Source organism: Dermacentor albipictus, unplaced genomic scaffold (assembly GCF_038994185.2).
Source record: "Dermacentor albipictus isolate Rhodes 1998 colony unplaced genomic scaffold, USDA_Dalb.pri_finalv2 scaffold_12, whole genome shotgun sequence".
NCBI lineage: Eukaryota > Metazoa > Arthropoda > Arachnida > Ixodida > Ixodidae > Dermacentor > Dermacentor albipictus.
Window position 1 is genome coordinate 8,147,529 of NW_027225566.1, and position 27,131 is coordinate 8,174,659.

Genomic DNA, 27,131 nt, shown 5'->3' on the forward strand with positions numbered 1-27,131 from the left:
TGCGAAAAAACTTGCAATAGTTATCACAAATCTGCAGGAAAGTGACTATGCCGAACCCATCCCACCTTGGGAGCAATGTCCTGTCACTTGTAACTTGCCCTTTAGAGAGCTGAAGAAAAAGAGTTGTCCAAGTGCCCTCATCCAGCAACATTCCATGGCTCTTGAAGACAAGTACTGATCTACAGCATTTTTCATTGATTCTTCAATGTCTACAAATTCGGTATCATGTGTAGCCCATGGCCCAAACTTCTCCAAGACTGAAACCTTGCATAAACATAGCAGCATCTTTACAGCGGAAGCGTACGGTATTCTGATCACTACTGAGTATATAGTACAGCACAAGATATAAAAGTCTATAATATAAACAGATTCCCTAAGCGTTGTCACAGCCCTGTCCTGTGGAAAAACAAGCCGAAACCCTGTAATTACCCAGCTCCTTAAACAGATCCACGTAGCGCATAAACAAAACCTTGCTATTGTTGTATGCTGGGTGCCAGGCCACTCTGGGATCGCAGGCAATGAAATGGCGAACAAAAATGCTGGAGAAACGGCTCATCGGGATACAATCGATGTAAGCTGGGTACCTGGTGTAGATATGAAACCTGTGGTACGAAAGGCGTTCCATAATCATTGGCAAGCTGAGTGGGACTAGGAAGTTGAAAAGAAGCTTTACCTGCTTAAACCGAAATTAACCAAACCTTTCCCACTGAAGCTTGATAGACACACAGAAGTCACCCTGGCATGTCTCAGAATAGGACGCACTTATGACACACACAAATGCCTCTTTACTGCAACTGTCCCACCGACGTGCACAGGCTGCGGTGAGAACTTAAAGGGAAGCTGAAAGGTTTTCAAAAAAAAAATGAGTGAAGAGCAGTACGCCGTGGTTTTGAACCCTCTGAATTCGAATATCTCATCGAAATTGAGTGAAAGAAAGCACAAACATATTTTATTTCGACGAAAAGTGCAGCAGCAGATACGCCCAGCTCGCGCGCCTCGTTTTCGCCTGTGATTGGACGGGCTCCACGTGACGTGAACAATGGTTCGGCTTGCAGACGACGAGTGAACACAACAGCCATCGCCTCGCTTGCAGCGCTGTCGCTGTCGCGTGCAAGATCACTTCTAAGGGGTTATACTTGTACATACTACACGTACGTACATACTTGTACATACTACATGTACGGGCCGTTTGCGAAGAGCCGGCCTCGCCAAGAAGCAAAAAATGCTGGTGCAAGCACTGCTTTCCACGTGAAAGAAGGCGCAGTGTTAGTATCTCCTTGTGTGGGAAATGTTCTTTGGCGAGTATGTTTTTTGCTAAGCTGCATTCAGCGTTCCAGTGAGTACGTTTCCGGGCAAACAACTGTAGCGTTATGTTGCTGCATGCCTCCTCGTAGAACGTAAGCGGTGATGCGATCTTCAGCATTTGTGCGCTGCCCCAAAGCTGTCGGCAATCTACACAGACGGTTTAAACGCGGAAAAAGTTTACCGGCTGTTGTAGCACGTGTAGTATAGAACCTTCACCAGCGCGCCATCCGAACGCTACTCGTAACCGGCGAATTCCGTCGGCTACGTGAGATGGTCGGTTTCTTATGTGTACGAGAGAAGGGGGAGTGCAGCGTCTTGACGTGAGCAGGCTTTCCAACACATGCAAACTTTACGCTTGCACTGCGGTATGGTAGCTGCATGCAGGCTGTTTCACAACACACGTGCGAATAGAAACTTCGCGGCGCTTAGTGATGAAACCTGTGTCAAGGGTGGGCGATAAACATGCACCGTCCATCCAGCGTGCTAACAATTTTTTTTAGGAGAACCCAGAGCACGCATTATTGATAAACTCCGGTAGTAATCGTCACGGAAGTGGTTAGAGCACAACACTTGTTCTTGAGCGCTTGAAGCTGTTTTGCTTCACAGCAACCTCCCACTTAGCTGAAAGCTTCTTGTCGTGCAGGAACTAATGGAACATCGGAACATCGTCGCGGCCGCTGGTGTTCGTGCAAGCGTAGGCTGCACAGAACGCCGGCATGATCGGCCTACAAGTTCAATTGATGTTGCGCACGTCAACAACCACCCCTACATACACACAAATAAAGGAATGTAGGGTCGAGCGAAGCAGATTAGGACGGCACGCACGCAGAAATAAGCCCGGTCAGGCACGGTCGCGGAGACTGCGAAGGAGCGGAACACCAGTGTTGACGTCTCTAAGCCGCGGTTTCCGGTCTCCGCTCGCATCGTCAGCGTCAGCAGCAGCGCGCGGCACTCGACGGGGGACGGAGCTACACCACAATTTTAACTGACGATTGCGTCACTGCTAAGTGAAAAATCTCCCCCAAAATTTAACCTTCATGGTTTATAAGGGTCCCGCGTCCGTATATGAGCGTCTTATTGAATTCGACAGACTCTTCAGCTTCCCTTTAACCGTCCTACACGTCCTCATTCAATGTCCCGAACTTCACCGAGAGCGAGAAGCTCATTTTAAGGAACTCTACACACACCATAAACCACCCCATCCCTCGATGTTCTTATCAGAGGATGCACTCTTTGACTTTAAAAGAGTGCTCAATTATCTTGCACAAGCTAACTTTCTAGATATCATCTCATTCCATCCTAACCATCAGATTGTGCCTCACAGGTGAGGTACAACCTAATGCACACAAGTATGTCTCAGCTCTTTTGCACTTCTTGCGTGAGCAAGAATTGTACAGCAAGGGACTCGGTCAATCTGCAATAATTTACCATCTGTGCCTATAACCAATTGCATTTAAGACTTTATATTTATATTCAGAATTTTAGAATTCATTCACTATTATTTATAGATTTTTCTTACGTGTAGGCCTTTATACAGCCTCTATATTAAGTCATAGCACTAAACCTACAATTTTACTAAACGAAAACACATGTCCTGGCGCTCTTTGGCCTTAGATGCCCTTGCGCCAATAAACTTCAATCATCATCATCAACACGTGTTCAATGATCGATGGGGGGTAACAGTGATTGCCACATGACGGAATGCTAAGAGAGTGGATAGTTTGCCATGCTGTAGAGTGTCGTGGACCTCAAGAAGGTCGCCACTGCTCATTTTTGTCACTTTGTAGCCAGCACCTAGTGTGTCGGTAAGGCATTTAGCTACGATGAATGGTGAGATAGTTGTCATTGTTTTTTCGGGACCTTGACTGGGCATCACATGGAAACGGGGGAAAGTTTCTTTGCGCTGGCTGAATAGTTGAAATGTTTCTTCGGTGCGCTCTCTTTTCGAAAGAGGACGATGAGAAAGGTAATGACGTCTTAGCCATGCAGAATTAATTTAATTTCGGTAGCTATGCCAGTCGATAACTCGTTTCGACAGTGCCATACACTGTATCGCTGACTAATTGACAGAAATCGTGAAATAGGTTCTGCCGTTCTTTTTATTGCTGTGAAAGCACACGTCCATGTCACGGAAGCAGATGCGGCAGTTGTTGCAGCAGCGATGAGCCCACCGATGTACGCGGGCTGTGCCGAAGAAGGCACGCGACACCACAAAGGAAAAGGCACGCTACACCACAACAAACACAGAAGAGGATCTGACGCAAGGGAATCATGTATTTAGCTGTTCAGCGCGCTTATGGTCAACGCATGCTAACGTGAAAGGTGCAAAATCCAAACAGAAATGTCTGACGTACTTCCATAAAAGCATTGCCTGATCCGTCTAACGCACCTATAAAGAAAGCTGGAAGTACACGTCGGACGTACGTTTATTCACCGCCTTGTTGAAGCTTGGCAGCAGTTAGCTGATACAGACTGTACATTGACATGCGCATGTACTACCATTCACTATTATATGTCCGGATAAGTGAGGGCCTTGCAATTGATAAGATTATTTTGTTATCTATGGTACCAGGACAATGACAATAAAGAAACAAGGCTACATCATCTTACCGGATACAGGCATGGTGCTGTGTTTGCTCCCGTAACGAAATGAGGTAAAACATTTATAGAAATTGAAAGGAATGCAAAGATAGGGACACTGTACAAATAATAAAAGAAATTCATATATATACTGCCAAAAAGCGAGACACTAAGAAAAAATAATGGAAATCATTGAGAAGTTATTGGCCCCGTGAATTCGCTCGGAAACTGGTGCCAGTAGAATTATTTTGAATAATCTTCACATTCACCATACTGGCTTCCTAGAGTCAGGAATAAATGTTTTTATACATGGTTTATTCGAAATAAAGCAATATTCTACGAAATTGAATGGCGACTTTCAATGTTTGCGCGCGCCTACTATTAATTAGTTGCTAGCTGTAGCGCAGCCTTTTATAAGATTGTGTATAGGTGGACAACGTCCAAATGCGTGCGAAACGCCCGAAGTTCACGGATATGTGCCACTGGCAGTTCTGTCTTTTATACTGTAAGAAAACATTCGTTCCAGCAATTACACAAAATAGATAAGGTGATGATGCGAGCCGAGAAGCGGCTATGGTGACCATAGTAGCCGAGCACCGGAGTGCGTTCTCTTCGGTGCTCGCGACTCGATCAGGTGCGGGGCGCGATGATGGCACATGGTGATGCATGGCGATGATGACGGTACATACTCACCGGTGAGTACCACCTTCCCGGACACGAAAACAAGGAGCAGGATGCAGGGTTTCACCATGCGGTACACCAGGCCGGGGAAGAGTTCGGGCTCGTAGCTGCGCAATGTTCGATAAGCGAAAGCGTGAATGCACGACAAATCACTTGCATACGTACCATAATTCTATCTCAGAGTGCCCTAAACCACACATTTGCCACTGTGCGAATACTTATCCAATATAATTGGCGAGTTCGTTTAACAGGATTCTTTTATATTCTTACAATTCACCGCTTACGGATAGGAAACATGGTGATAACGTTGGCAGATTACCCCTGGGAGTATTGATGACGCTCGACAACGAATACTATTGTAACAGAATACACAGGTAATTCTGGTCATTAGTAATTACGCGCGTAATCTCAGAATATATGTACAAATGTAAGTGCCGCCGTGCACATTTGCGTTCTCTTCATGGAGATTGCCTCGTCTAATCGGCTCAGGATGATTGCTACCAGCAGACTCCCCCCCCCCCCCATGTGCCACGCTTACACTAATCTCCAATTGCTTAGCGCATGACGTTTATACAATGCGTCCGCGTTTGCATGTGGCGCATACCCCACCGTTCGAAAAAAACAATCTGTTTTAAGTGCATGCATTAGCCTGGTCAGCGAAGGAGCGCGCATGCTGGCAACTGTCTCACTTTTCCCCTCTCTCTCACAATGCGTAACACGAGACGATTTGCCATCCCGAACTACAGCCTTCTTGTGCAGTAATTCGATTTGCTTGTCTAGCACAATACCGCCGTTTTCAAGGATGCCGTCTACTACAAAGGCCTAACTTCCGTGGCAGCAAAACGCTGTACCGAAAACGCAATTGTGGCAGAGAGAGATATCTATCAGGAGAGAAAAGCTGAGAGGCAGGCCTGAACTATTGGGTTTCAGCCCGCTACTCAGCATTGGGGAGGGGCACCAAAACGAGAAAGATGAAGCGCAGATTACTGTTAAGCTGCTCATATCTTAAACATGCAGAAAGAGCCGCGTGACGCACTTATATAAAACTTTAATACGACCCAAACTTGAATACGCGACACCGGTATGGAACACTGCTCATGAAAACCTAATCACTAACCTCGAGATGGTTCCAAATAACTCTGTACGTTTTATTCTTGCTAACTACCACCGCACAGCGAGTATAACTAACATAAAATCTAATCGTTGCCTCCCATCGCTGGCATCTCGCAGAAAAGTGTCTAGAATTGCTCTCTTTTACAAGTTGTACCATCATCATAGTCTACGAGATCACCTCATACCCCATCAAATTTACGTATCCCGTCACATTGATCATCAGTACAAAGTCGGCATTTTGTTATGAAACACTAAAAGTTTTTCACAATCATTCCTACCGTGAACCTCACGTGACTGGAACCATCTTCCCACCGAAGTTGTAGGCCTTATTAATTATGAGCAGTTCCGTGAAGCCTTAGCTATTATTGTATATAGAGGTGCTATTAAACAATCATGTAACCAAGTGTATTTGTCATCCTAATTCTTTTGTATTTACCACTCCACCCCCCCCCCTGTAATGCTCTTGGCCCTGAGGAGTATAATAAATGAAAAAAAAATTCAATGAAAAAAAAAGTATACAAGCAATTTCTGGCTTCTCTCTCGGCACTGTTTTTGACTGTGCGTGAAGCCCTGGATTGCAGGGGTCATTACCCACTGATCCCTAGCCATGCATGCGGGAGCGTTGACACCAGCAGAGGTGGGGAGGGGGGGGGACACTATTTTGCCCAACATTTTGCCAGGTCTGAATGCCGACGGCATAGGACCACATCGACAAGCAGTTTGCACGGGGTCTAAGAACTGCGCAGAGATCGTGCGAATTCCCCAAATGAAGGCCAGCCCCGTCGTCAGAAGCTCCATAGAGGCCTGCGTAGTGAAAGCATAGGATTCGACAAAAACGCTCCTTTGATGGAGTGCTTGTATATTGTCTGTGTGTACGTCACTTCTCGTATTGTATGAGAGAGGGCCACCGGACTAATTAAGCAGAAGCGTGACCAAACAAAAATTAGAGGCACCCATACAGCGAGGAATCGCGTAGAGCCTAGGAATAAGAGAGATAGCTATGACGTGAAAGAGAGCCAGATGCTTGCCGAAAGTCACCAATTCTGCTAAAAAGATCAAGCCCAACTCAGACGGGGTTAGCTTAAATTCAGTTGTAACCTCATTGGCTAGGGCAATATGGAGGCGGGCCAGCGGTTACCACCTCCCCTTTTTATTTGTTTATTTGTTTATGGAAGTATATTAAAAGTCTTTATGGAACATATTCCTTTCAGTCTAGGCTGTAATCACTAAACTGAGAGACCGGTAAGACTCCGTAAGATGCAACGCTTGTCTGGGTCGTAGCCACTTGGGGGTTCAACAGTGAGCCTCAGTTGGTCATATGTAGGGACAGTTGTCCTAGGCTCTAACTTAGGAAAAATTGATGACTTCTGTGTTCTTCATTAGTGTTGTTCTGCAAGGTCTCCATTTGACTCCATAAATATTTTCACTGCATTATATCTCCAAGTATGTTATCCCCAAACCGCTTCATCGACGCCGATTATTACCTTGAAGAGACTTGGCCGGCTTGAAGATGAAAGAACAAACTTCACTGGTGCAGTCTGACAGGAATTGGCAAGTTATACCGCATTAAATACTGCACCAATGGACAGAAAATCAAGCCATCCTACGGTCACCTCCTGCACCGTCCAGAGGATCCAACAGCAGCCAAGTCCGGCACCGCGGAGGAGATTCAGGAACGAGAGGGAATTCAGCAACAGGTGAGCAGGATTTCTTGCAACTTTAAGTTCGCATGCCAGTTGATGTGTAGAGCATATGGTGATGAAACATGTGGCGCAGGGACAATGGAGTCTAATGGAGATAAAGGTACGAAGTTCGAAGTTCCCATGAGTCAAATGAGGCAAGAGCGCCTACTCGGAGAGAAGAATCGTCGTAACAGTCATCTCATGAACGACAAAACTAGTCAAAAACACAAAGGAATCTTGTCCTTTGTGTTCTTGACTGGTTTTTTCGTTAAGTATGTACCAACTGGCCCAGATTTCAACCCTGCTTCAGTCATCTCAGCCAGCACAAATTCCGAATTATGCGAGAACGCTATTAACTTGAAAGTCAGAGTCTGATTGTTCAGACCACATGTATACAACTTTAGTTTGAATACAAAAGGCTGGTGCAGACAAGAATAAAGGCTGAGCGTCCCAATGCCGCTTCGTCCAACACTGGGCCGGAGCATGGCGATCGAGAGAACTAACACAAGAAGCGCAAGCAAGAGGCACCGCGACATCACTATCTTAGGATGAAAGTGATTGAGCGAGAAGGTCAGATGCTTAGATGACAGTTAGCACGATGCCAGCTCCATACTGTGGGGACCGCTTTTGGACCCCTATCACCTGTTCACGCGCGACGTGGGCCATTCGCCCGCGCGTTCGCTGGGGACGCGCAGTTCCAGCCTTATTTCCTCGTGGCCGCTGGCGCCGGCGCGACAAGGAGCATGCTGCTTGCGTGCGCGGCTCATGTTACGCCGTGCGTCGCGTGCAGGAACAGTGCCTGAGGGGTGGTCCCCTCTCATCCTCTCTTCGGCTTCTCTCTCCTTCAGCATCAGAGGTACGCGGCCGCCTTCGCCTGACAGATTGACTTTCGGTGCTCTTGGCTGCTGGACATGCGGACCCACTTCGTCCCGCGCCTCTCTGAAGCCTGTTTCACATGCAAGCGATTGAGCGAACAGCGGCGCGGCACTGCGAAGCCTTTCGCGTGCTTTCGTTTCACATGCATTGCCGTCGCGCGTTTTCCGCCGCTGCGAATAGCAATGTTGCTGGCAAAAAACACGGGACTTTTAGCCAGTTTCGGTAGTTTGCGTCTACCAACATAAGCACTGCTTTGTCCCTGCCTCTGAAATTTTTATTTTATAAATACATTTCCTGCGCTTAGCAATTAGCAATTCGTTGAAAAGCTCTCTTGGCATGTTGCCCGTACCACGTGTAGCAAGTAAACAAACATCGTCCTATGCGCAGGCTTTCCCGCACTAGTCCTCTACTGATCACGTGTCGAGGCGTGCCGTTCGGAAGTGGTGCTGCCGCTCTGCCGCTGCGATGCAATTCCAACTTGCCCGAACCTCCCCACTCGCGCCGCCAGTGCCACCGCCACCGCTCGAAATAGATTTGTGCGGCGCGGCAGCAGGATTGGCGAGCATTTTCGCTTGCATGTGAAACAGGCTTGAGCAAGGCGGCCCCAGTCTGTGTGGCGAACCTGCTCGGAAGAGCCAGTGTGGTGGAGTATACTTGCCGGGAGCTTTCGCCCGCAGTCTGCGACTGCCGCCCTAGTGCTGTATTCCTGTAGTGTACGCGCATTTTGTGCATAACAAGGAATAAACCCCAATCGTTGGTACTATGGCTGGAGTAGTCTCTACGCCTTGCCGGTGACTCAGCGCACCCGCCGCGGCGCCCCTTTCAGTGCGCTGTGGAGTGGGGACGAGCTACGTGTCTCCTTGGACATTAGTTAGCCGGGTCCGGGCACGTTAACCCGAAAGCTGCACATATCTGTTGCCCAACGTGGGGCTTCGGCATGGCATCGCAGCAGGCCCCTTTGCGGCCCCCGCCGCAGCCTGTGTCCTCGCTTGCGGACCTTCTTTCGTTAGAGGCAGCGGACAAGGCTTTAATCTTTAGGAATGCTCTTCGTGGCAACCCCATGCTAACAGATAAGAGGCGCGACTCCCTAGGGACGCCAATTGGTCAGTCGGTTCACCCAGTGGCCCCCTACGATCAAAGCAGCGCGAGCCCTTTAACTGCTCGGCTGCTTTGTCGTTCTGCCGAGCAGAGGCCTTCCCGCTCCGCCGGCGACTGCAATCCGCTATTCGGCCTCAATTGGCCTGGAGGGCAACCTTTTCGCAGCACCGTCGGCCGTCCTCCCATAGACCCGCACGACGTTTCTCCGCCGTTCGCCGGTGCCTTAGGGAACGAGCGGACTCAACCCGGCAGACACCCTGTGAGCCTCGCCAGGACCAATCGCCGCTGCGCAAAGTGGCCGCGCAGTTCCTACTGGAAATGACGCAATCTCAGGATAGTGTCAGGCCTCCCTTGGCGGACCCTGTTCCCCTAGGCCTGCCCTGCCGAGCAACTTGAATATTCCGAGGTATAGCGGTTACTCAGACTGCATGAGCGCTATGGAATACCTGGAGTCTCTATGCCAATACCAGAAAGCGATGAGGCTGGCAGACAGCGTGATTATAGGCACCATGTTGCCTATCTCGCTGACCGCCCAAGCTGCGTGGTCGTACCACCTATTCGGCCAGCACGCTCGTAGCATGAAGGAGTTTAGGACGCTGTTCAGTCATGAGTTCCTGCCTCCCGACTATGAGCGTCGCATGCGGCGCGAGTTGGAGCTTCGAATCTAACACAAGGACGAATCTCTGCTCGAGTACGTGAGAGTCATGCAGGAAATTTATCTCCCAGCAGAGCAATCGGCGTCGAACTCTGAGAAGGTGGGGTGGGTGATTCGCCAAGCCCATCCAACCTTCGCCGCTTACCTTCAAAACGGCCGTTTCCACGACCTGGACGATTTGGCCGCTGAAGCGAAGTGTATTCAGGGTGACGTTCTGGCCGCATGGGCCTACTGCCCGCCGCCGCCAATGTAGTTGTCCCTTCAACCCCGGTGCGCTCGGAACGGTTGCAACGTACCGCCCGCCCCTTTCCGGCAAACCGACGCCACGGCAGCCCTCGTTGGGGAAACGGAGCGAGGCGCGTGTGATCTTTCTGACCACCCTCTTGACCCGTACTCGTACACCCGGCGGGCGCGCACAGTGGTCCAGCCCGGCCGAGCACGAAAATGTGACCACCGAAGCGGCCCGTCGGTGGCAATTGATACAAATGCCCACGTGGCGCAACAGAATCCACCGCCGGCGCGCAGCGTGCAGTTCGACATGCACGTACGTAGCATCGTCTGTTACATGTGCAATGAGACGGGCCACACAGACGTGACACCACGGCAGGAGCAGGTGCGAATCCCGTTCACCCCCCAGACACCGGCTGTTAGAAAACCCGCTGTACGCGGCCCCTCGTCAGCCAGCGAAGCTGCCAGAGCTGGTTGCGAGACCCATTCTCCCGAGCCGAGCGCAGCGCTAGCGGATAGGAGTTCACGTAACCCTACGATCGCAAGCGCGTGCGGCCAAACGAGCCCCTCACTGCCACCTTTGCCTGGCCATTTGTCGGAACGTAAGAAGGCGCGCCTTTCATCGCTTCTGAACCAATTTCACGCGATGTTTACAGATCAGCCGGAACGCACCACTCTAGTGCGTCACCGGATTGACATATGCGACGCGCTACCATGGAAATGCAATCCTAGTCCCATAAGTGTGGCCAAAAGGAACGCTATCGACCTCGTAATAGATGAAATGATCGAGACTGGGGTAATCCGCCGTTCTAATAGTCCGTGGGGTTCTCCCGCAATGCTGGTCTCGAAAAAATACGGCTCCTCTAGTCTTCGCGGCGACTACCGCCGACTCCATGAAGTCACTCGGAAGGATGCTTACCGTAGCCGAGCATTGGCTCAATCGTGGCGAGCCTAGGTGGTGCACATTATTTTTCCACTCTAGATGCTAGCCGTGGTTACCTGAAAGTGCAGATAGAGCCAAAGAACGCAGAGAAAACCGCTTTCACCTCACATAGAGGCTTGTACGAGTTCACTGGAATGCCCTTTGGCTTCTCGGGCACTACAGCGACCTTCCAGGGATTGATGGACAGAGTTCTGGGAAGGGCAAAATGGCAATACGTTCTAGCCTACCTAGACAATATTGTCTTCTCTCGCATCTTTTAGGAACACCTCCACCGCTTGTAGCACATTTTCGGATGGCTGCACGCTGCCGGGATCACTCTAAAACCGAAGAAAGCTCTGATCACAGAGACCCGTGTCTCATTGCTGGGCTTCGCAATAGAACGAGGCCATGTTTTGCCGAGCGGGGACAAGATCCGAGCTATCCTCGAGTACTCAACGCCGATGAACATACAGGCCCTCAAATGCTTTTTGGGCATGGTGAATTACTACGGCCGATTTGTGCCCAAATGCGCCGCTCTTCAGGCTCCCTTGACCTCGTTGTTAAGGAAGTCTGCAAGCTGGAGCTGGGTTCGGGGGCAAGATGCTGCCTTCAGGGCTCTCTCTAAAGCTCTTGTGGACACAGCCGAGCTGAAGCTGCCCGACCCGAACAGGGAGTTCATAGTCCAAGCTGACGCGAGCTACTTCGGAATAGGTGCGGTTCTGCTTTAAGAACATGAGAACGTTCTTCGGTGAGTGACATTTGCCCACCGGTCGTTGAGGCCCGCAGAGCGTAACTATTCTGTGAACGAACGTGAGTGTATAGCGATAGTGTTCACTCTACGTAAGCTCGATCATTACGTCGACGGAGTGCCTTTTGTTGTTGAAACGGATCACATGGCGCTATACTGGCTGAAGTGCTTGCGCGAGCCCTCAGGCCACGTCGGGCGCTGGGCATTGATATTACAGCGCTACAACTTTGTTCTTCGCTATCGAAAGGGGAGCACAAACGTGGTGGCCGACACCCCGTCGCGCGCCCCCGTTTCAGGCCCGGACACTTTCGATCGGCACCCCTCCGACGCAACGCTTCTGAATGAACCCCGAGCCTTTGTCTCCAACGGCGCAAACGGAGCGAGTTCAGGTGGCAATGCGCCTATAAGCCGCCGTTGCCGGACGAAAGCGCGTACTTGCTCGACCCTGTAACGGCCATAGGTATCGCAGTTAGCAGACAGGAGCAGCTGCAAGCTTAGCGGAACGACCTATTTTGTCAGCAAACCGCTGACGAGCTCGAAAAAAGAGCACAGCCCCGAAAGGGAGCGAGGCGGTAACGCCGATGGGCGCAAATTCAGAGCTGCTTTTGCTATTGGCGCCGGGTACGACGCAGCTGGTATTGCTGAAGGCACGTTGGATTCGTATCTGCTGGATGCTGATAGATTGCTTCTGCGCTATATCCAACCGGAAGAGGCTCCTCATGAGTCCTTTAGGGTGGTGATTCCCCGCAGTCTACGGAGGGCCACATTAAGCTATTTCCATGACTCGCGCTTGGCCGGACACGCGAGTGGCCGTAAGGCTTATTACAAGTTGTGCCGCTGCGCGACCTGGCCATGCATGAAGCAGTATGTACTTCATCATTCTCGCTCATGACGCGTGTGTAAAAGTGTGAAGCCCCGTGGTGCAAACCCCTCGGCCTCATGCAGCCGATCTACAGCCAGCTACCCTGGCAAATCGCGGCCTGTGACGTTATAGGACCTTTCCCAAGAAGCCGGCAAGGTCACGATTCCTGCTAGCCATCACAGATTATTCCACGAAGTGGGTAGACCTTTTTCCTCTGCGGAAGCTAACGGCCCGCGTAATATGGGACAAGTTGCTCGAGGTATTCACCCGCTTTGGCTTTCCGGCGGAGCTGATAACTGACAACGCGTCCTATATCACAGCCAAGGTGTTCGTCGATGTCTGTGCAGCCTTTGGCATAAAGCACCACAAAACAATGACTTATAACCCTCAGGCCAATCCCACCGAGCGGATGAACCGAAATCTGAAGCCCTTGTTCGCGTCCTTTGCCCGCCAACAAAGGGGCTCGGATGCCTTTCTCCGCGAGATAGGTTTCTCTTTGCGCACATCAGTGAATTGTTCACCAGGTAGACGCCCGCTTACATCAACCTCGGGCGAGAGCAGCCAAACCTTCTTTGATCGCGTTATGCGAACCGGAAGCGGGGCGGACGCCGCTGCGTCGGGTCTCTCCGATTACGCGGTGAAGTGCGCACTATGATGAGCGAGGCGCTTTCTCATGCCCGCACTAACCTGGCGAAAGCACGCGCTGGACAGAAGGCTCAGTATGACCGGCCGCATAGAGATGCACATTATCAAGTAGGTAATTACCTTGTCCTCAGACGCAATCATGAGCTGAGCGAGGCAAAAAAGGGCATCTCAGCCTCTCTTTCGGCCAAGTGGTCGGGCCCATACCGAGAGGAGACCAAAAGGTCACCTCTTGTGTATAAGCTGGTGGACTCAAACGGTAAACCATCCGGTGGTCCAGTGAACGTTATAGACCTCAAAACTTTCGTTGCCAGAAGCAGCAACTGGGAAGAGGAAGAGACGCAGGAAGCGCAACCGAGCAAGATGGCGCATCTCAGTCCGTGCACTCGCCGGTATAACTTACGAAAACCCTCTTAGTCGCCGCTTCTCGCTGGTAGGCAGAGGGACCTTATTCCCCGCCGAGCTAGCAAGCGCAGAGGTGTGACTATAATGTCAACGCACGCGTTAAAGCGGAAAAAAGGCACTCATTAGCCGAATAAGACGCTTTTTCTTAGTGCACACCTCCTTCCGAGGGCCGTGGTAAATCGAAGTGATCCAGGAGCCCGCCGGTGTGAGCGACGAAAGTGGACCTAGCCGTTGCCTCACTGCTCGTGCCCGGGGAACTATATCCTCCAGTGGCGCTCGAATGACATGAAAGGCACGGGTAGCGTATCAGCGCTGGCCGGAGGGCCGCATGAGGCTACCCTAAGCCCAATATGCCTCTTTCCCTTAGCCTCCTTTTATCGGGCACCCACCTGCAAAGGTTGATGCGCCCGAGTGATGCGTCATTTGGCAAGCTGACGGACGTAGTGTGAGCTTCGTGTTCTGTGTATGAACATTTTCGTCGGACTGTGAAATTCGCTGTTGGAGTGTTGCTATTATCATCGGAATGTGAACTTCGTTGCTTGAAGTGTTAATATTATCGGACTGGTGCTAAACAGACGCATATTAGCCCCGAGAACGAACGCGAGCGGCGCTGCGAGCGCCGCTCGCGTGACGTCAGGGCATGGACTCGCGCCTGTCGTCTGCTACAGTTCAGGCGTTGTCCGGGCGCTTTCTGCGGTGTTTTCGTTTGTTCGCCCTCGTTCTCTCTGCTTGTATACTTATGGTGGTCATCTCAAATACATTTTTACGACGTCTTCCTTTGCGAGCATTTATTCAAAGAGGTAATTTCTTAGACAACAATGCAGCTCTCGAAGGCAACGCTACAGTGCCAGCAGAAGCGACGCAGACCAGCCCATTGCGGGTTTTTCATACGCGGATAGACAATCGCAAAAGCATAGCCTATAGGAATCCAGGTATGATACCATACCTGCCACGATGCAACACGTATGTCACAAAGCTGGCTATATATGACTTCTACAGCAGTTACGTTGATTTTATTCCGCTAAAATAGGTTTGCTCACGACGAGTAGCTCATGGTATAATATCGAATTTTCGCATTTCCTCACAGAAACGCTCGGCAGTAGCACGGGGACTTAATACTGGAGCAGAGGTTCTACACGCGTCACTTGCTTCTTTAACTGCTTGTCAACATTAGGCGGTTCTTCACGTGTTTATTTTTTTTAAGTGGCGGAAATTTGAAGTAAAGTTAATGAAGACTTACAGCTATTTAAAGATAATAATATTTGTGGTTTTACGTGCCAAAATCACTTTCTGATTTTGAGGTACGCCGTAGTGGAGGGCTCCGGAAATTTTGACCACCTGGGGTTCTTTAACGTGCACCTAAATCTAAGCACACGGGTTTTTTCGCATTTCGCCCCCATCGAAATGCGGCCGCCGTGGAGCTATTTAAAGAGTACAAATAGGAATGTACCAATATATATTCCCTTTTCCGTGCTACACGTTCAACTCACCTCTTTAGAGCACGTTTGTTAATGATTAATAATGTATGTTATGTTCCTCTTTTTCTGTCTATGTTACCAAGTGTATATCATTTATTTATTTCAATGCCGCAGTGTGTTTTGCACTGTTATTGTGGAAATATTTCACTGTTCTTTCATATATTGTGTAACTGCAATGTTTTATGGCCACTATATATATGTCATTTATATGGCGCTTGATGTGTTACCCCATGCAGCCATATTGTACCTAAGGGGGTGAGGTTAGCTCAAGCCGCGTCTGTGCGGCTTTTTTCCCTCATCCACCACCACTTACCACTCCTCGGTACATGTGCGTGTGTAAATGGAAATTAATAAATCAAATCAAATCAAACTCACTTGAGAAATCTACTCGTGCTTGCTGCTTGAGGAATATACATGACGAATCTGTTAGGCGAACTGACACAGGCTGCTCGGCCCAATTTTTTTAGTGCAGTATGCCTGCTGGACTGCATAGCTGCAGCCAGAAAGAAGTCGAAGCGTCAATGATTAGTAGTATGGGACATATTGAAGATATCGAAATTCCCCCGGTGGAGGGTCAGAAATCAAGTGAAAGTATATGCAAGGCTTGTGATGCTTTCTTTATGAATGTTTGCGATTGGATTGGAGCAAATTTAATTTAGCCTGCAAAGTTCTCTTTTATGTACCGACGAAGCGAATAGTTAACCATTTGTATAATTAAATAACGCTGGATCGAGACATGGTGAGACAGAAGGTGCTTGAATTTTATTTTTGTATACAGGCAATCTAAGCTGCGGTGTAGTAGCTCGAGAATACTTTAGCCATTCCAGTTGGCGCTGTAAAAAAATGCTCTATTGTTTTAATACGAAGTTGTAGTGAACCGACGGGTTTCGCGAACATAGCGTGCCTCGCCATACGGACAGTCGATTACTACCGTTACGTGATCAGGGGTGTGCCATATTGTCGATAAAGGCTACTGAGGGCCACTATGGAACATTTCATCACTTTCAATTGAGTGGCTCTCGGTCCTAACAACGAAACTTTTCTCTCAGATGATTGCTACTATGGTGTTTGTGAATTAACTATCTAAATACTCTACATGACCCGCGGTCGTGTTAGCAGCCATGCGCAATTCGTTTTTTGGAGGCCTGTTTCAGATGGGGATGAAAGTAGCAGCAAACTTTTTCATAAGAAATGCGCGCCTATTTTTTTACGCATTAATGAATGGCCATATTTGAATAGAACAACACACCAGAGTAATAGGTATCATGATGACAGCTTCGCTGGGCAGTGTCTTTCTATCATTGGATAGCATGTTGACGCCAAATACCAAATTTTTCTTCCACGTAATATGCAATGCCTCTCATAGCTAAACACTAAAGGAATGTTAAGTGTTTAGCGAAGCATCATACATAACATCGCGCGTTGAATTTGCACATATTCTTTTTTTAGTCAAAATTTACCGATAAACACGGCGCATATATGCATTGCAAAACCTAGTAGACCCCTTTAACGCTACTTAGCTTGCGATATCAAAGCCGCAAGGTTTCTCGATTCACACGCTTTTGAAGAAGAAACTGTGGTTAAGGTATGGCAGCTGAAAGAAGCCGACGTATTCTTCTATACGCACGGCTCGAGCCACCCATACGCCAAGCATACACGAAGGGAATGAGCGCGCGCGACAGTCGAGCGAGCCGGAGCGAGCGGCGTCCTGGCCGTGACGTCACTCGCGAGAGGGCGTCACTCCTAATTCTCGCCGCTAATAGTGAACCCGTCCCAGCACGCCTCGAGGACGTCGACCGACCAGTCCAGGTCTCACGGGAGCCGTCGCCGCTGCCGCCGGCACTCCAGTCGCAAAGAGTCCACGAAGCCATCACGGTTGCACTCGCTGCTAACGGGGGGATGAGAGAACGGGAGCGAGGTGCATTCCCACATTATGTGTGTGAGTGTTCCTGTTTCTAAACAGAGCCTACCCCTGTGATTTTGTTAATGTATTTTGGGTGTGGGTATGTGTTTGTCTGAAGTCGCCGAAACGCGACCGCTTGCGTTTTGTCGAGTTGCTCGGCCGGTGGTGGGAGCGCGCGACGCCTCAAGCGATACCGATGGGCTATTTCATAATAAGTCTCGCAGGGTTCTTCATGTCTCTCCTCCTCATTCACGCCGTCCGCATCCGCGGACGAGGCTCGGCGCGCGAGATCTCGAGCCAAACTGTGAGCCGACGCGTCGCCGCGCACAGCCGCGTGAGCGGGTGTCCACATGAGGGTTTTCAAGCCGCTTAGGGGGCGTCATGTGAGGACATGGTACGCCTGTTTGGAAATTCTACCAAGGACGAAATTGCCGATGGCCTGCTTGTTGTCGCTGATGACGGTATTCGTTCCCGCATGCATGGCCATGGCAATCGCGGTTTCCTCCGCTTACACCACTCGGCAAGCCGTGATTGTTGTATGTTCTATCAATTCTCCGTTGTGACCCGCTACCACCGCGGTGATGAGGCTGCCGCGAGGGCGTCTGGCTGCATCTGTGTAGACCACTCCATCTTGCGAGCCATAGCGTCGCCAAATGGCTTCACTACGGGCCTGCCGACGGCCCTGATGGAACTCGGGGTCCATGTTGCGCGGTAGAGGTGGGGCATAAATGTGCCCCCTGACCTTTCGCGGAATCGCCATGTACTCTGTAACCTCAGGGATAGCCTCGAGACTAAGCTTCCGGAGGACTGCGGCCAGCCGGTGTTAGCGAGAGACGACGGACTTGGGCTGTGTGGTGAGTGTCTAAGAGCTCCTCGATCGTGTTATGCAAGCCTAAGGCCTCTAGCTTTGCAGTGGCCACGTGGTCCGGAAGGCCCAAGGCTGCCTTTGTGCTTCGTCTGATCATTATGTTTAATTTGGCTAAGTCCGTGGCTGCGAGTTTGACATATGGTGCCGAGTACATGGTTCTGCTGGTTATGTCTGCCTGCACATGTCGAAGCAGATCGCCCTCGCCCATGCCGTGGTACCGATTAGCCACCCGGCGAATGAGCTTTAGTGTGCAGTTGGTCGCCCTCGGGAGTTTCTTTAACATGAGCCCGCAGCGCAGCGTGTTCTGAAAGTCTAGCCTCAATATTTTGATACTGGTGCCCTCCGGGATGGTAAGTTCTCCGACATTAAGTTCAAGGAAGCGCCTTCTCCGTGGTAATTCCCTGGGACACCTACTTCCGCCGGGGCTTGATCAGGAGGTATTCGTACTTTTCCGGTGAGTACGTCAGGCCCCTCGACTCCGCATAAGCTTGTACGACGTCGATGCCGCGTTGCATGATCTCTTGAAGAGTTTGTGGGTCATCCGCCGCTGCCCATAACGTCACGTCTTCAGCGTAGAGGCTGTGGTGAATCCCAGGGATAGAGAACAGCAGTTCCGGGAGCCCGCACATCGCCGCGTCAAAGAGAAAAGGGGAAACGACTGATCCCGGCGGGGTGCCTCGGCTCCCCAGCTCTATAATGTCAGTTTCATGTTCGCCGACTTTAATCCGGTACTTCTAGTCAGTGAGAACGTTTCGGACCTATTGGTATGTATGCTCGGTTTCAAACACCCAGTTAGGTCAGGCCCTCCAGCACCGCTGCATGAGCGGCATTGTCGAAGACCTTCTTCAGGTCGAGGCCCAGGAGCCACCGGAATCGGCGAGCGTTCACCGGACTTCTCGTCAGTGTTCAACCGGTGTGTGAGAAAGAATGTGTCAGCCGGCGCATGTGGATCGAGAGAATAAAAGCTTTGATCCCGTTTGGTGTCACGTGTGTTCTGAAGTGCTGTCTAATGGAAAAGCGCGACGCTACGACTGGGGTAAAAATGCTTTAGTCAGGCACTTTGATGTTGCAAGTCCGGCCGACGGCAAAGGCCAAGACGACAGTGACAAAGCGAAGCCTGTCATGGATAAAGCTGGATAGTTCAGAGAGCTCTGGAATGGCTCTGGTGCCAGTAGTTCGTACACATAGTGACCAGCGCAAAAAAAGACAGTTTTTCACCATTTAGTGAGGCTGTTTTAGAAAGTAGAGGCCGACTTCGAAGGTCAGCGCGAAGTTCTGCATGCTGTCGAAGACAGTGATAGAGCTAAGCCTGCCAAAAGTAGACTTCATGCCAAGTGTGCTTGCTCAAAGGTCAAATGTGCTCATGTTCTGTTATTAGAAAGGTAGACGCGTTGTGAAACCACAGGAGGGAACGTTATTTGGAGTCCGTATGCCGACACTACAGGCTTGCGAAGCATGCCAAATACAATAGACGTAAGCGCGAGGCGAGAGGGGCAGACGCAATCGAGGCGTCTAGGATCAAACTTGCGAAGCGCCAAGGCGTCATGGGTGAATACGCCAAAGTCGGGATTCAGAGAGCGTGACAAAGCGAAGGAGGGTAAAACCCAAGCTTAGGCCCTGGCTGAGATCAGGAATCTGCGTGACGCGCGTCGCGAAAATAACTACGCGAAGATGAAGACGTGGTAATGGCCGCGCTGTTTTTAGTGGGTGAATGTGAAGGGGGTAAAAGCGTTTACCATGTAAGACTTGGAAAATCCTGCAGCAATGGCAGTCATCCACCATTTAGCCCAACAAGGGGACTCTATTAGGTTGTAAGAACATCTGCAGACGCCAGCCATGCATCGCCGCTATGACGTATTATATATCTATATTGTGGGAATTTATAAGCTATCCTTTGTCATCTGTACATGATCATCATCATGTGGGGTTCACATGGGGTTCTCCTTTATCATCGCTTGTGGGGCTGGCTCTCGAGTGTGATCCGTGCTGTGGGCGTGGTCGGTTCGCCGCATCTTTGACGCCGAATAAACGTCGTGATAACTGTTGCGTCACACGTGGTGGAGGGTGCTCTTCAGTCCTCCGTCCCCTGACTCCCCGCTAAACCTCCTGGAGCATCGAGCGGATCGCCGATTGTGCCAGCTGTCCGCCAGCATGTCGCAGGACGAGCCAACAGGCACTTCTACTTCCACCATCTCGGCCTCGGCTACCCAAGCCTCTCCGTATTGGGTTGTCAGTGGGCACCAGCGTGATCCCCATCTGTTTGCTGGACTTCTCGGTGAAGACGTCGAGGATTGGCTGGACGACTATGACCGAGTGAGTTCGGCTAACCGTTGGGACGATGCATCCAAGCTACGTCACGTCGCCTTTTATCTGACAGGAGTAGCGAAGACTTGGTATTTCAACCATGAGGTTGATTCCAAGAACTGGGGCGCTTTGAAACAGCAGCTCCGCCAAATCTTCGCCACTCCGGCTGTTCGTTCCGCCCTCGCAAAAAAGACGCTCGACCCCCGCAAGCAACAACTCCGGGAATCTTATACGTCATACATCGAGGATGTGCTTGCTCTTTGACGGCGCGTGAACATGGCGATGACCGAATCTGACAAGGTTCGCCACATCCTCAAAGGCATCGGAGCAATTGCTTTCAATGCTTTAGCCATCAAGAATCCCGCTACCGTCGCCGATATCGTCGCTACTTCCCAGCGCCTTGACGAACTCGAATCAGTACGGCTACAGCCAGACACCACTGCAAACACTACCACCGACGATCCTACGTTACGAGCAATGATACGGGCAATAATTCGACAGCAGCTACAGTACCTTGGCTTAGCCGCAGGGCCTATGCCTTCTCATGATTCGGCTACCAATCTGCGAGACGTTATTGAGGAGGAATCGGCGTCCATGGCTGGTGCAGCGTACACGGACCCCTAGCCCCTACGGCCCCACCAACGTACGCACAGTAGCCGCAGTTAATCCAGTCATCGTTCCACCGATGCCTCCAAAACCAACACCGGCCCACATGGCTACCATGACTACCAGCGCACCTACCTAAACTAGCTATCCGCAGTGGCGTCCTCCTCGTCCCATCTGCTGCTACTGCGGCTATCATGGCCACATAGTACACTTTTGCCGCAAGCGTCAGCAAGACAAGCGTCGCGGATATGACGTATACGAACGCGATGACTTTTCGCCCAGAGCTACTTTCCAACCTCTAGGGAGCTTCCATGACCAACGCAGTCCTTATGGTCCACCGCGCGGTCGCTCTCCATCGCCTACTGTAGCATCCGAGACGGCTCAGACGTACCCTCCTGCGAGACGCCGCTCGCCGTCACGCCTTCGCCGCTCTACGTCCCCACTAAGACCTGCTTCTCAATTCACCAATCGTCGTCCCGAAAACTGAACTATGCAGCTTTTGGAGCAAAAGCTGCATAGTTCACGACAGGACCGAAATTCCTCCATGCCGTCCGTGCAATATGATATTGGTTGTAGTAGAAGGTGAACTACTAGAAGCTTTGATAGACACTGGTGGTAGTGTTTCAGTTTTTCACCGTGGATTCTGTTCTCGACATCGGAAAATTACGACCCCCTATGATGCACCTACGCTACTCGCTGCTCAAGAGGCCGCCACTCGACCTATCGCCATGTGCACTGCTCGTATTTCCATTGATGGACTTCTGCATTACGTACAATTTGCAGTGCTAAGTTCGTGTGCCCAGCAGCTCATAATGGGATGGGATTTTCTCTCTGCAGCCTCCACCTCGATCTGCTGCGGGCAACGCGTTCTCCACATGACCGACACAACCTATTCACTTCATGCAGATGACGCACCACTTCACTTGCTTGCAGCAGAAGATACGGCGCTACCTCTTCGTCATCAAAGCATCGTTACCATCACGTCTGACGTCAATGACTGTGGCGACGTGCTCGTATTACCATCTGCACGCTGTCTCGCACGAGGGATAGCCTTTGCAACAGGGCTGGTTCGGTTTGGTCATGGCTCTGCGCTTCTCTACGCTACAAACCCGTCATCCACAAAGATTCTCATCCCTAAACGCACTACATTGGCTTGCACCGCTGAATCGGAGTCTATATCTGTTGTTTCCGTTAAACCAGCTTCCTCTGAAGTTCCTTGGACCGGACGGGCCACATCTCCTTCAGCTCTTGCAGCTGCCATCAGTTCCCACCTGACACCTTCGTAGTCACAACAATTGCTCCAGAAACATGAAGCTTCGTTTGACGCGCATTCAGCTTTGTTGGGAAGTACTTCGATTACGACGGATCGGATAGAGACAGATGGTACATCCATCGTGCGCCGTAGGCCATATCGCGTATCGCTAGCCAAGAGGAAAGTCATTGACGAGAACGTCACCGACATGCTTCAACGGGTCATAATACGCCCCTCTGCTAGCCCTTGGTCTTCCCCCGTTGTTTTGGTTCGAAAAAAAGACGGCTCTGTTCCATTTTGCGTCGACTACCGAGCACTTAACGAGATCACACGCAAGGATGTAAATCCTATGCCACGAATAGACGATGCCTTGGATTCCCTACAGGGTGCCGAGTACTTCTCCAGCATCGAACTGCGTTCAGGCTACTGGCCGATACGTATGCATGAGGACGATAGAGAGAAAACAGCGCTTTTAACACCAGATGGGCTCTACGAGTTTAATGTCATGCCATTCGGCATCTGCAATGCGCCCGCAATGTTGGAGCGCATGATTGACACCGTACTTTGCGGCCTGAAGTGGAAGACTTGCTTGTGCTATCTGGACGATATTGTTGTTTTCTCGTCAACCTTCTCTCAGCACCTGCAACGTCTGGATGAAGTTCTCACGTGCCTTGCCAACACTGGACTTCAGCTAAACACCAAGAAATGCCATTTTGCGAGCAAGATGGTCAAGGTACTAGGTTACATTGGGAGCGAAGACGGCATTCGTCCTTATCCTGACAAGGTTTCGATGGTTCAGCACTTCCCTCGTCCCGAAAACATCAAAGATTTGCGTAGTTTCTTAGGCCTTGCTTCCTATTTTCGCTGATTCATAGGAGGCTTCGCCTCAAAAGCGTCACCTCTACACAAATTACTGGGTTCTAATGTTTCCTTTGTGTGGTCTCCCGAATGTGAATCTGCGTTCGCCCATCTGAAGTGCGCTCTCACATCTGAGCCAGTACTACGCCATTTTGATGAAACTGCTCCTACCCTCCTGCATACGGATGCTAGGGGTCACGGTATTGGTGGCATTCTCCTACAGCGAGGCGACACTTTAGATGAGAGGGTCGTCGCATACGCAAGTCGCATCCTGACAAACGCCGAAAAGATTTACACCATCACGGAGCAAGAATGCCTAGCTATCATTTGGTCTGTGCATAAGTTTCGATCTTGTCTTCACGGCCGCCGTTTTACGATCGTTACAGAACATCATGCATTATGCTGGCTTTCAACGCTGAAGAACTTGTCTGGACGACTTGGTCGTTGGATTCTTCGTCTGAAAGTATATGACTTTACTATTGCCTACAACTGCGGAAAAAAACACCAAGATTCAGACGCGCTTTCTCGCTGTCCGCTTCCTACGACACCATGCAATGGACCTCAAACTACCATCTGTGACAAGCTTTCACACGATCCCTCCTCACATGCTTTCTTGTGGGCCACTGTCGACGAGATGCCTCCACACGACAACAAATCCTTCCAACCTTATCAACTTTCCGACTCTTACTGTCGGCGCATCATAGACCACCTTCAAGGAGCTTCGCGCCCGCCTAACGCCCGCCTTCGTCGAGAGCTGACGCAATTTAAGATTGACAACCGTGTCCTATACCGTCATGTCTATCACCCTGACGGTCAACGCTGAGTTCCTGTCCTGCCATGCTCTCTACGTGCTCATGTCCTGCAGGCTTCTCACGCCGACATGACTGCTGGTCACCTTGGTTTCCAGAACACCTATGACCGCATCAAAGGTCGCTTCTACTGGCCGGGATTGTCCGCCAGTGTAGCGAGGTATGTCGCTTCCTGCGCCCTATGTCGGCGTCGAAAGCTCCCTACATCAGCTTTAAGCGGACAACTGCAACCGGTTCCTTGTCCTTCACAACCATTTTATGTCGTTGGCTTGACCTGTGTGGTCCTCTTCCTGTGGCTCTCACCGGTAAACAATGTATTGCCACAGCCGTTGATCACTTGACATGGTACGCCGAAACAACTTGTATGAGTTCTGCCTCATCCTCTGAAGTTGCTGCATTCATACTTCAATCCTTAATACTGCGTCACGGTGCTCCTCGTGTCCTCCTGAGCGACCGTGGAAAAGCATTCCTCTCGCAATTACTAGACGAAATACTCAGAGCCTCCGGAACCACCCACAAGACTACCTCCAGTTACCATCCGCAAACCAACGGCCTCACAGAGCGATTTCATCGCACGCTGTCAGACATGCTAGCCATGTACATCAAACCGGATCACAGAAACTGGGACGCAATTTTACCATTCGTGACCTTTGCATATAATACCGCCGTTCAACGCACGACCGGTTACTCGCCATTCTACCTTGTCTATGGTAGTTCGCTGTCTTCCTGTCTTGACGTCTCTTTTTTCGCGCCAGCTGTCCATCAATGTCCATCCTCCTGTGAAGAATATGTGTCCCGCATTCTGCGTTGTCGCCAGCTCGTCCGCATCAACACCGAAGCACGGCAACAGGACCGCAAGTAGCATTACGACGCCTCTCGTCGCGTCGTGTGCTTCCGCCCTGGCGAGGAAGTACTACTCCAGACACCAGTTCGTACTCCTGGCTTATGTGACAAGTTGAAACTTCGTTTCGTCGGCCCCTCCAAAGTCTTGGAGCAGACTTCTCCGGTTAACTATCGCGTGGTAGCAGTTATTGTTCCAAATGACCGCCGCTCAGATTATCCACGTTTCCCGCATGAAGCCTTTCACGAGGCGTTTGCCGCCCCTTTGAACTGCGGCCAGGATGGCCGCTCTCGCGCGAGGGGACATTAGTGTGGGAATTTATAAGCTATTCTATGTCATCTGTACATGATCATCATCATGTGGGCTTCATACGTGGTTCTTCTTCATCATCGCTTGTGGGGCTGGCTCTCGAGTGTGATCCGTGCTGTGGGCGTGGACGGTTCGCCGCATCTTCGACACTGAATAAACATCGTGATAACTGCTGCGTCAGTATATGTATGTATGTATGTATGTATGTATGTATGTATGTATGTATGTATGTATGTATGTATGCATGTATGCATGTATGCATGTATGTATGTATGCATGTATGCATGTATGCATGTATGTATGTATGCATGTATGCATGTATGCATGTATGTATGTATGTATGTATGTATGTATGTATGTATGTATGTATGTATGTATGTATGTATGTATATATATATATATATATATATGTATATATATATATACATAGAGAGAGAGAGAGAGAGTAGATGGAAGGGCTTTAAGCGAGGGCTCCAAATTTTATTAGTCATATCATAAGAACCCAACAAACAGTGACACCAAGGACAACATAGGGGAAATTACTTGTGCTTAATAAATGAAATAAAGAAACGATAAATTAATGGACATGAAAGTGGATGAAAAAACTTGCCGCAGGTGGGAAACGATTCCACAACCTTCGCACACGTATGCGATGTTTTACCAATTTAGCAACCACGGCGCCGTCGCCCCATCCGCTTTCTTGGTATATATGTTTCCTGGTAGAACCCTGGCCGCGTTAGCCCCCACTCACAAACCTTGGCGGCGGATGTGGAACTGGAAAATCCTTCTGCCGCAGGCGTCACGAGAACGTGATCTCTTTTGGGTGAAGGCAAGCAGTCAATAAACCCATACATGCTACCTGAAGGCATCAATGTTGCCGGATTGGAGACCCTCGTTATGTAATAAACGGGAAAACCGGGAGTTAACCGAGGGGCCTGATTTTTATTAGTTATGTCATAAGAAGCCAACGAACACTGACACCAAGGACAATATAGCGGAAATTACTTATGCGTAATAAATGAAATAAATAAACGATATATCAATGGAAATGAAAGTGCATGAAAAAACTTTCGTTTCCATTAATTGATAATTTTTTTTATTTTATTTATGTAGCACAAGTAATTTCCCGTATGTCGTCCTTGGTGTCAGTGTTTGTTGGCGTCCTCTGATATGCAAATATATACATACATACATACATACATATATATATATATATATATATATATATATATATATATATATATATATATATATATATATATATATATATATATAAATTGTAAGCACTTATGCGGACTTCATCTGTACAAAGCCATCATCCACCATCGGCGCACTTTCGTTTTTGCGGCGGCGCCATTTTTCCGTCTCAAAATGAAGCGCCGTCTCGACCATGGTATTTCAAGTTGTGGAGGCGCTTTAAAATCTCTACGACCTCAATCCTCTTCAACATCTCTCCTGGAGCTACGTTGGGGTTGCCGCTTAAGCCAAGAGGCTGCCCTGTCACAAGACGAGCCCGCAGCGTCCACCAGCTCGGTTCAAGTGCCAGCCAACCCTACCCCCAGTCCTGCCAACAACCGATATCGCAATCCTGAAAACTTCTCTTGCTTGCCTGGTGAGGACGTCGACGACTGGCTCGACAACTACGATAGTGTCAGCGAGTACAAGAACTGGAACGAGACATCGAGGTTAAACAACGTACCATTTTACGTCTCTCAAGTAGCCAAGACATGGTTCCTGAATCATGAGAGAGGCTTACGCGACTGGTCGTCTTTCAGGGAGCGGCTACGGCAGATTCTTGGCATACCCACGGTTCGTTCGGAAGTTGCGAAAAAGAGGCTGTCTAAGCGCGTCTAGCATTATGGCGAGCCGTATACCACGTACATTGAGGACATCCTTGCGCTTTGCCGCCGTTTCGACAGTGCTATGCCAGAAACGGACTGCGTGCGACACCTTAAGTGCATAGGATCTACTGCCTTCAACGCACTCGCCGCTCAAAACCCTTCGACGGTGTCGGACGTCCTCTCCGTCTGTCGGCGCCTCAACGCCGCGCAATCAACCCGCTTGCAGCCTGACTTCCGACAACCCCCCGGCAAACAGCATTGAGCT

General features: G+C 50.0%; 1 protein-coding gene across 2 annotated transcripts in view; it reads right to left on the reverse strand.

Annotated features, from left to right (window-relative positions):
- Positions 1-27,131, reverse strand: part of LOC139051574 (uncharacterized) — a 464,967-nt gene that overhangs the window by 34,864 nt on the left and 402,972 nt on the right. For both annotated transcript variants that reach the window (XR_011509431.1, XM_070528543.1), the window contains exon 6: positions 4,579-4,673. Coding sequence is in view for 1 of the 2 variants with exons in the window: in XM_070528543.1 (XP_070384644.1) it covers positions 4,579-4,673 (95 nt within the window). In the remaining variant the exon portion in view is untranslated. The remainder of the gene's footprint in view (positions 1-4,578; positions 4,674-27,131) is intronic.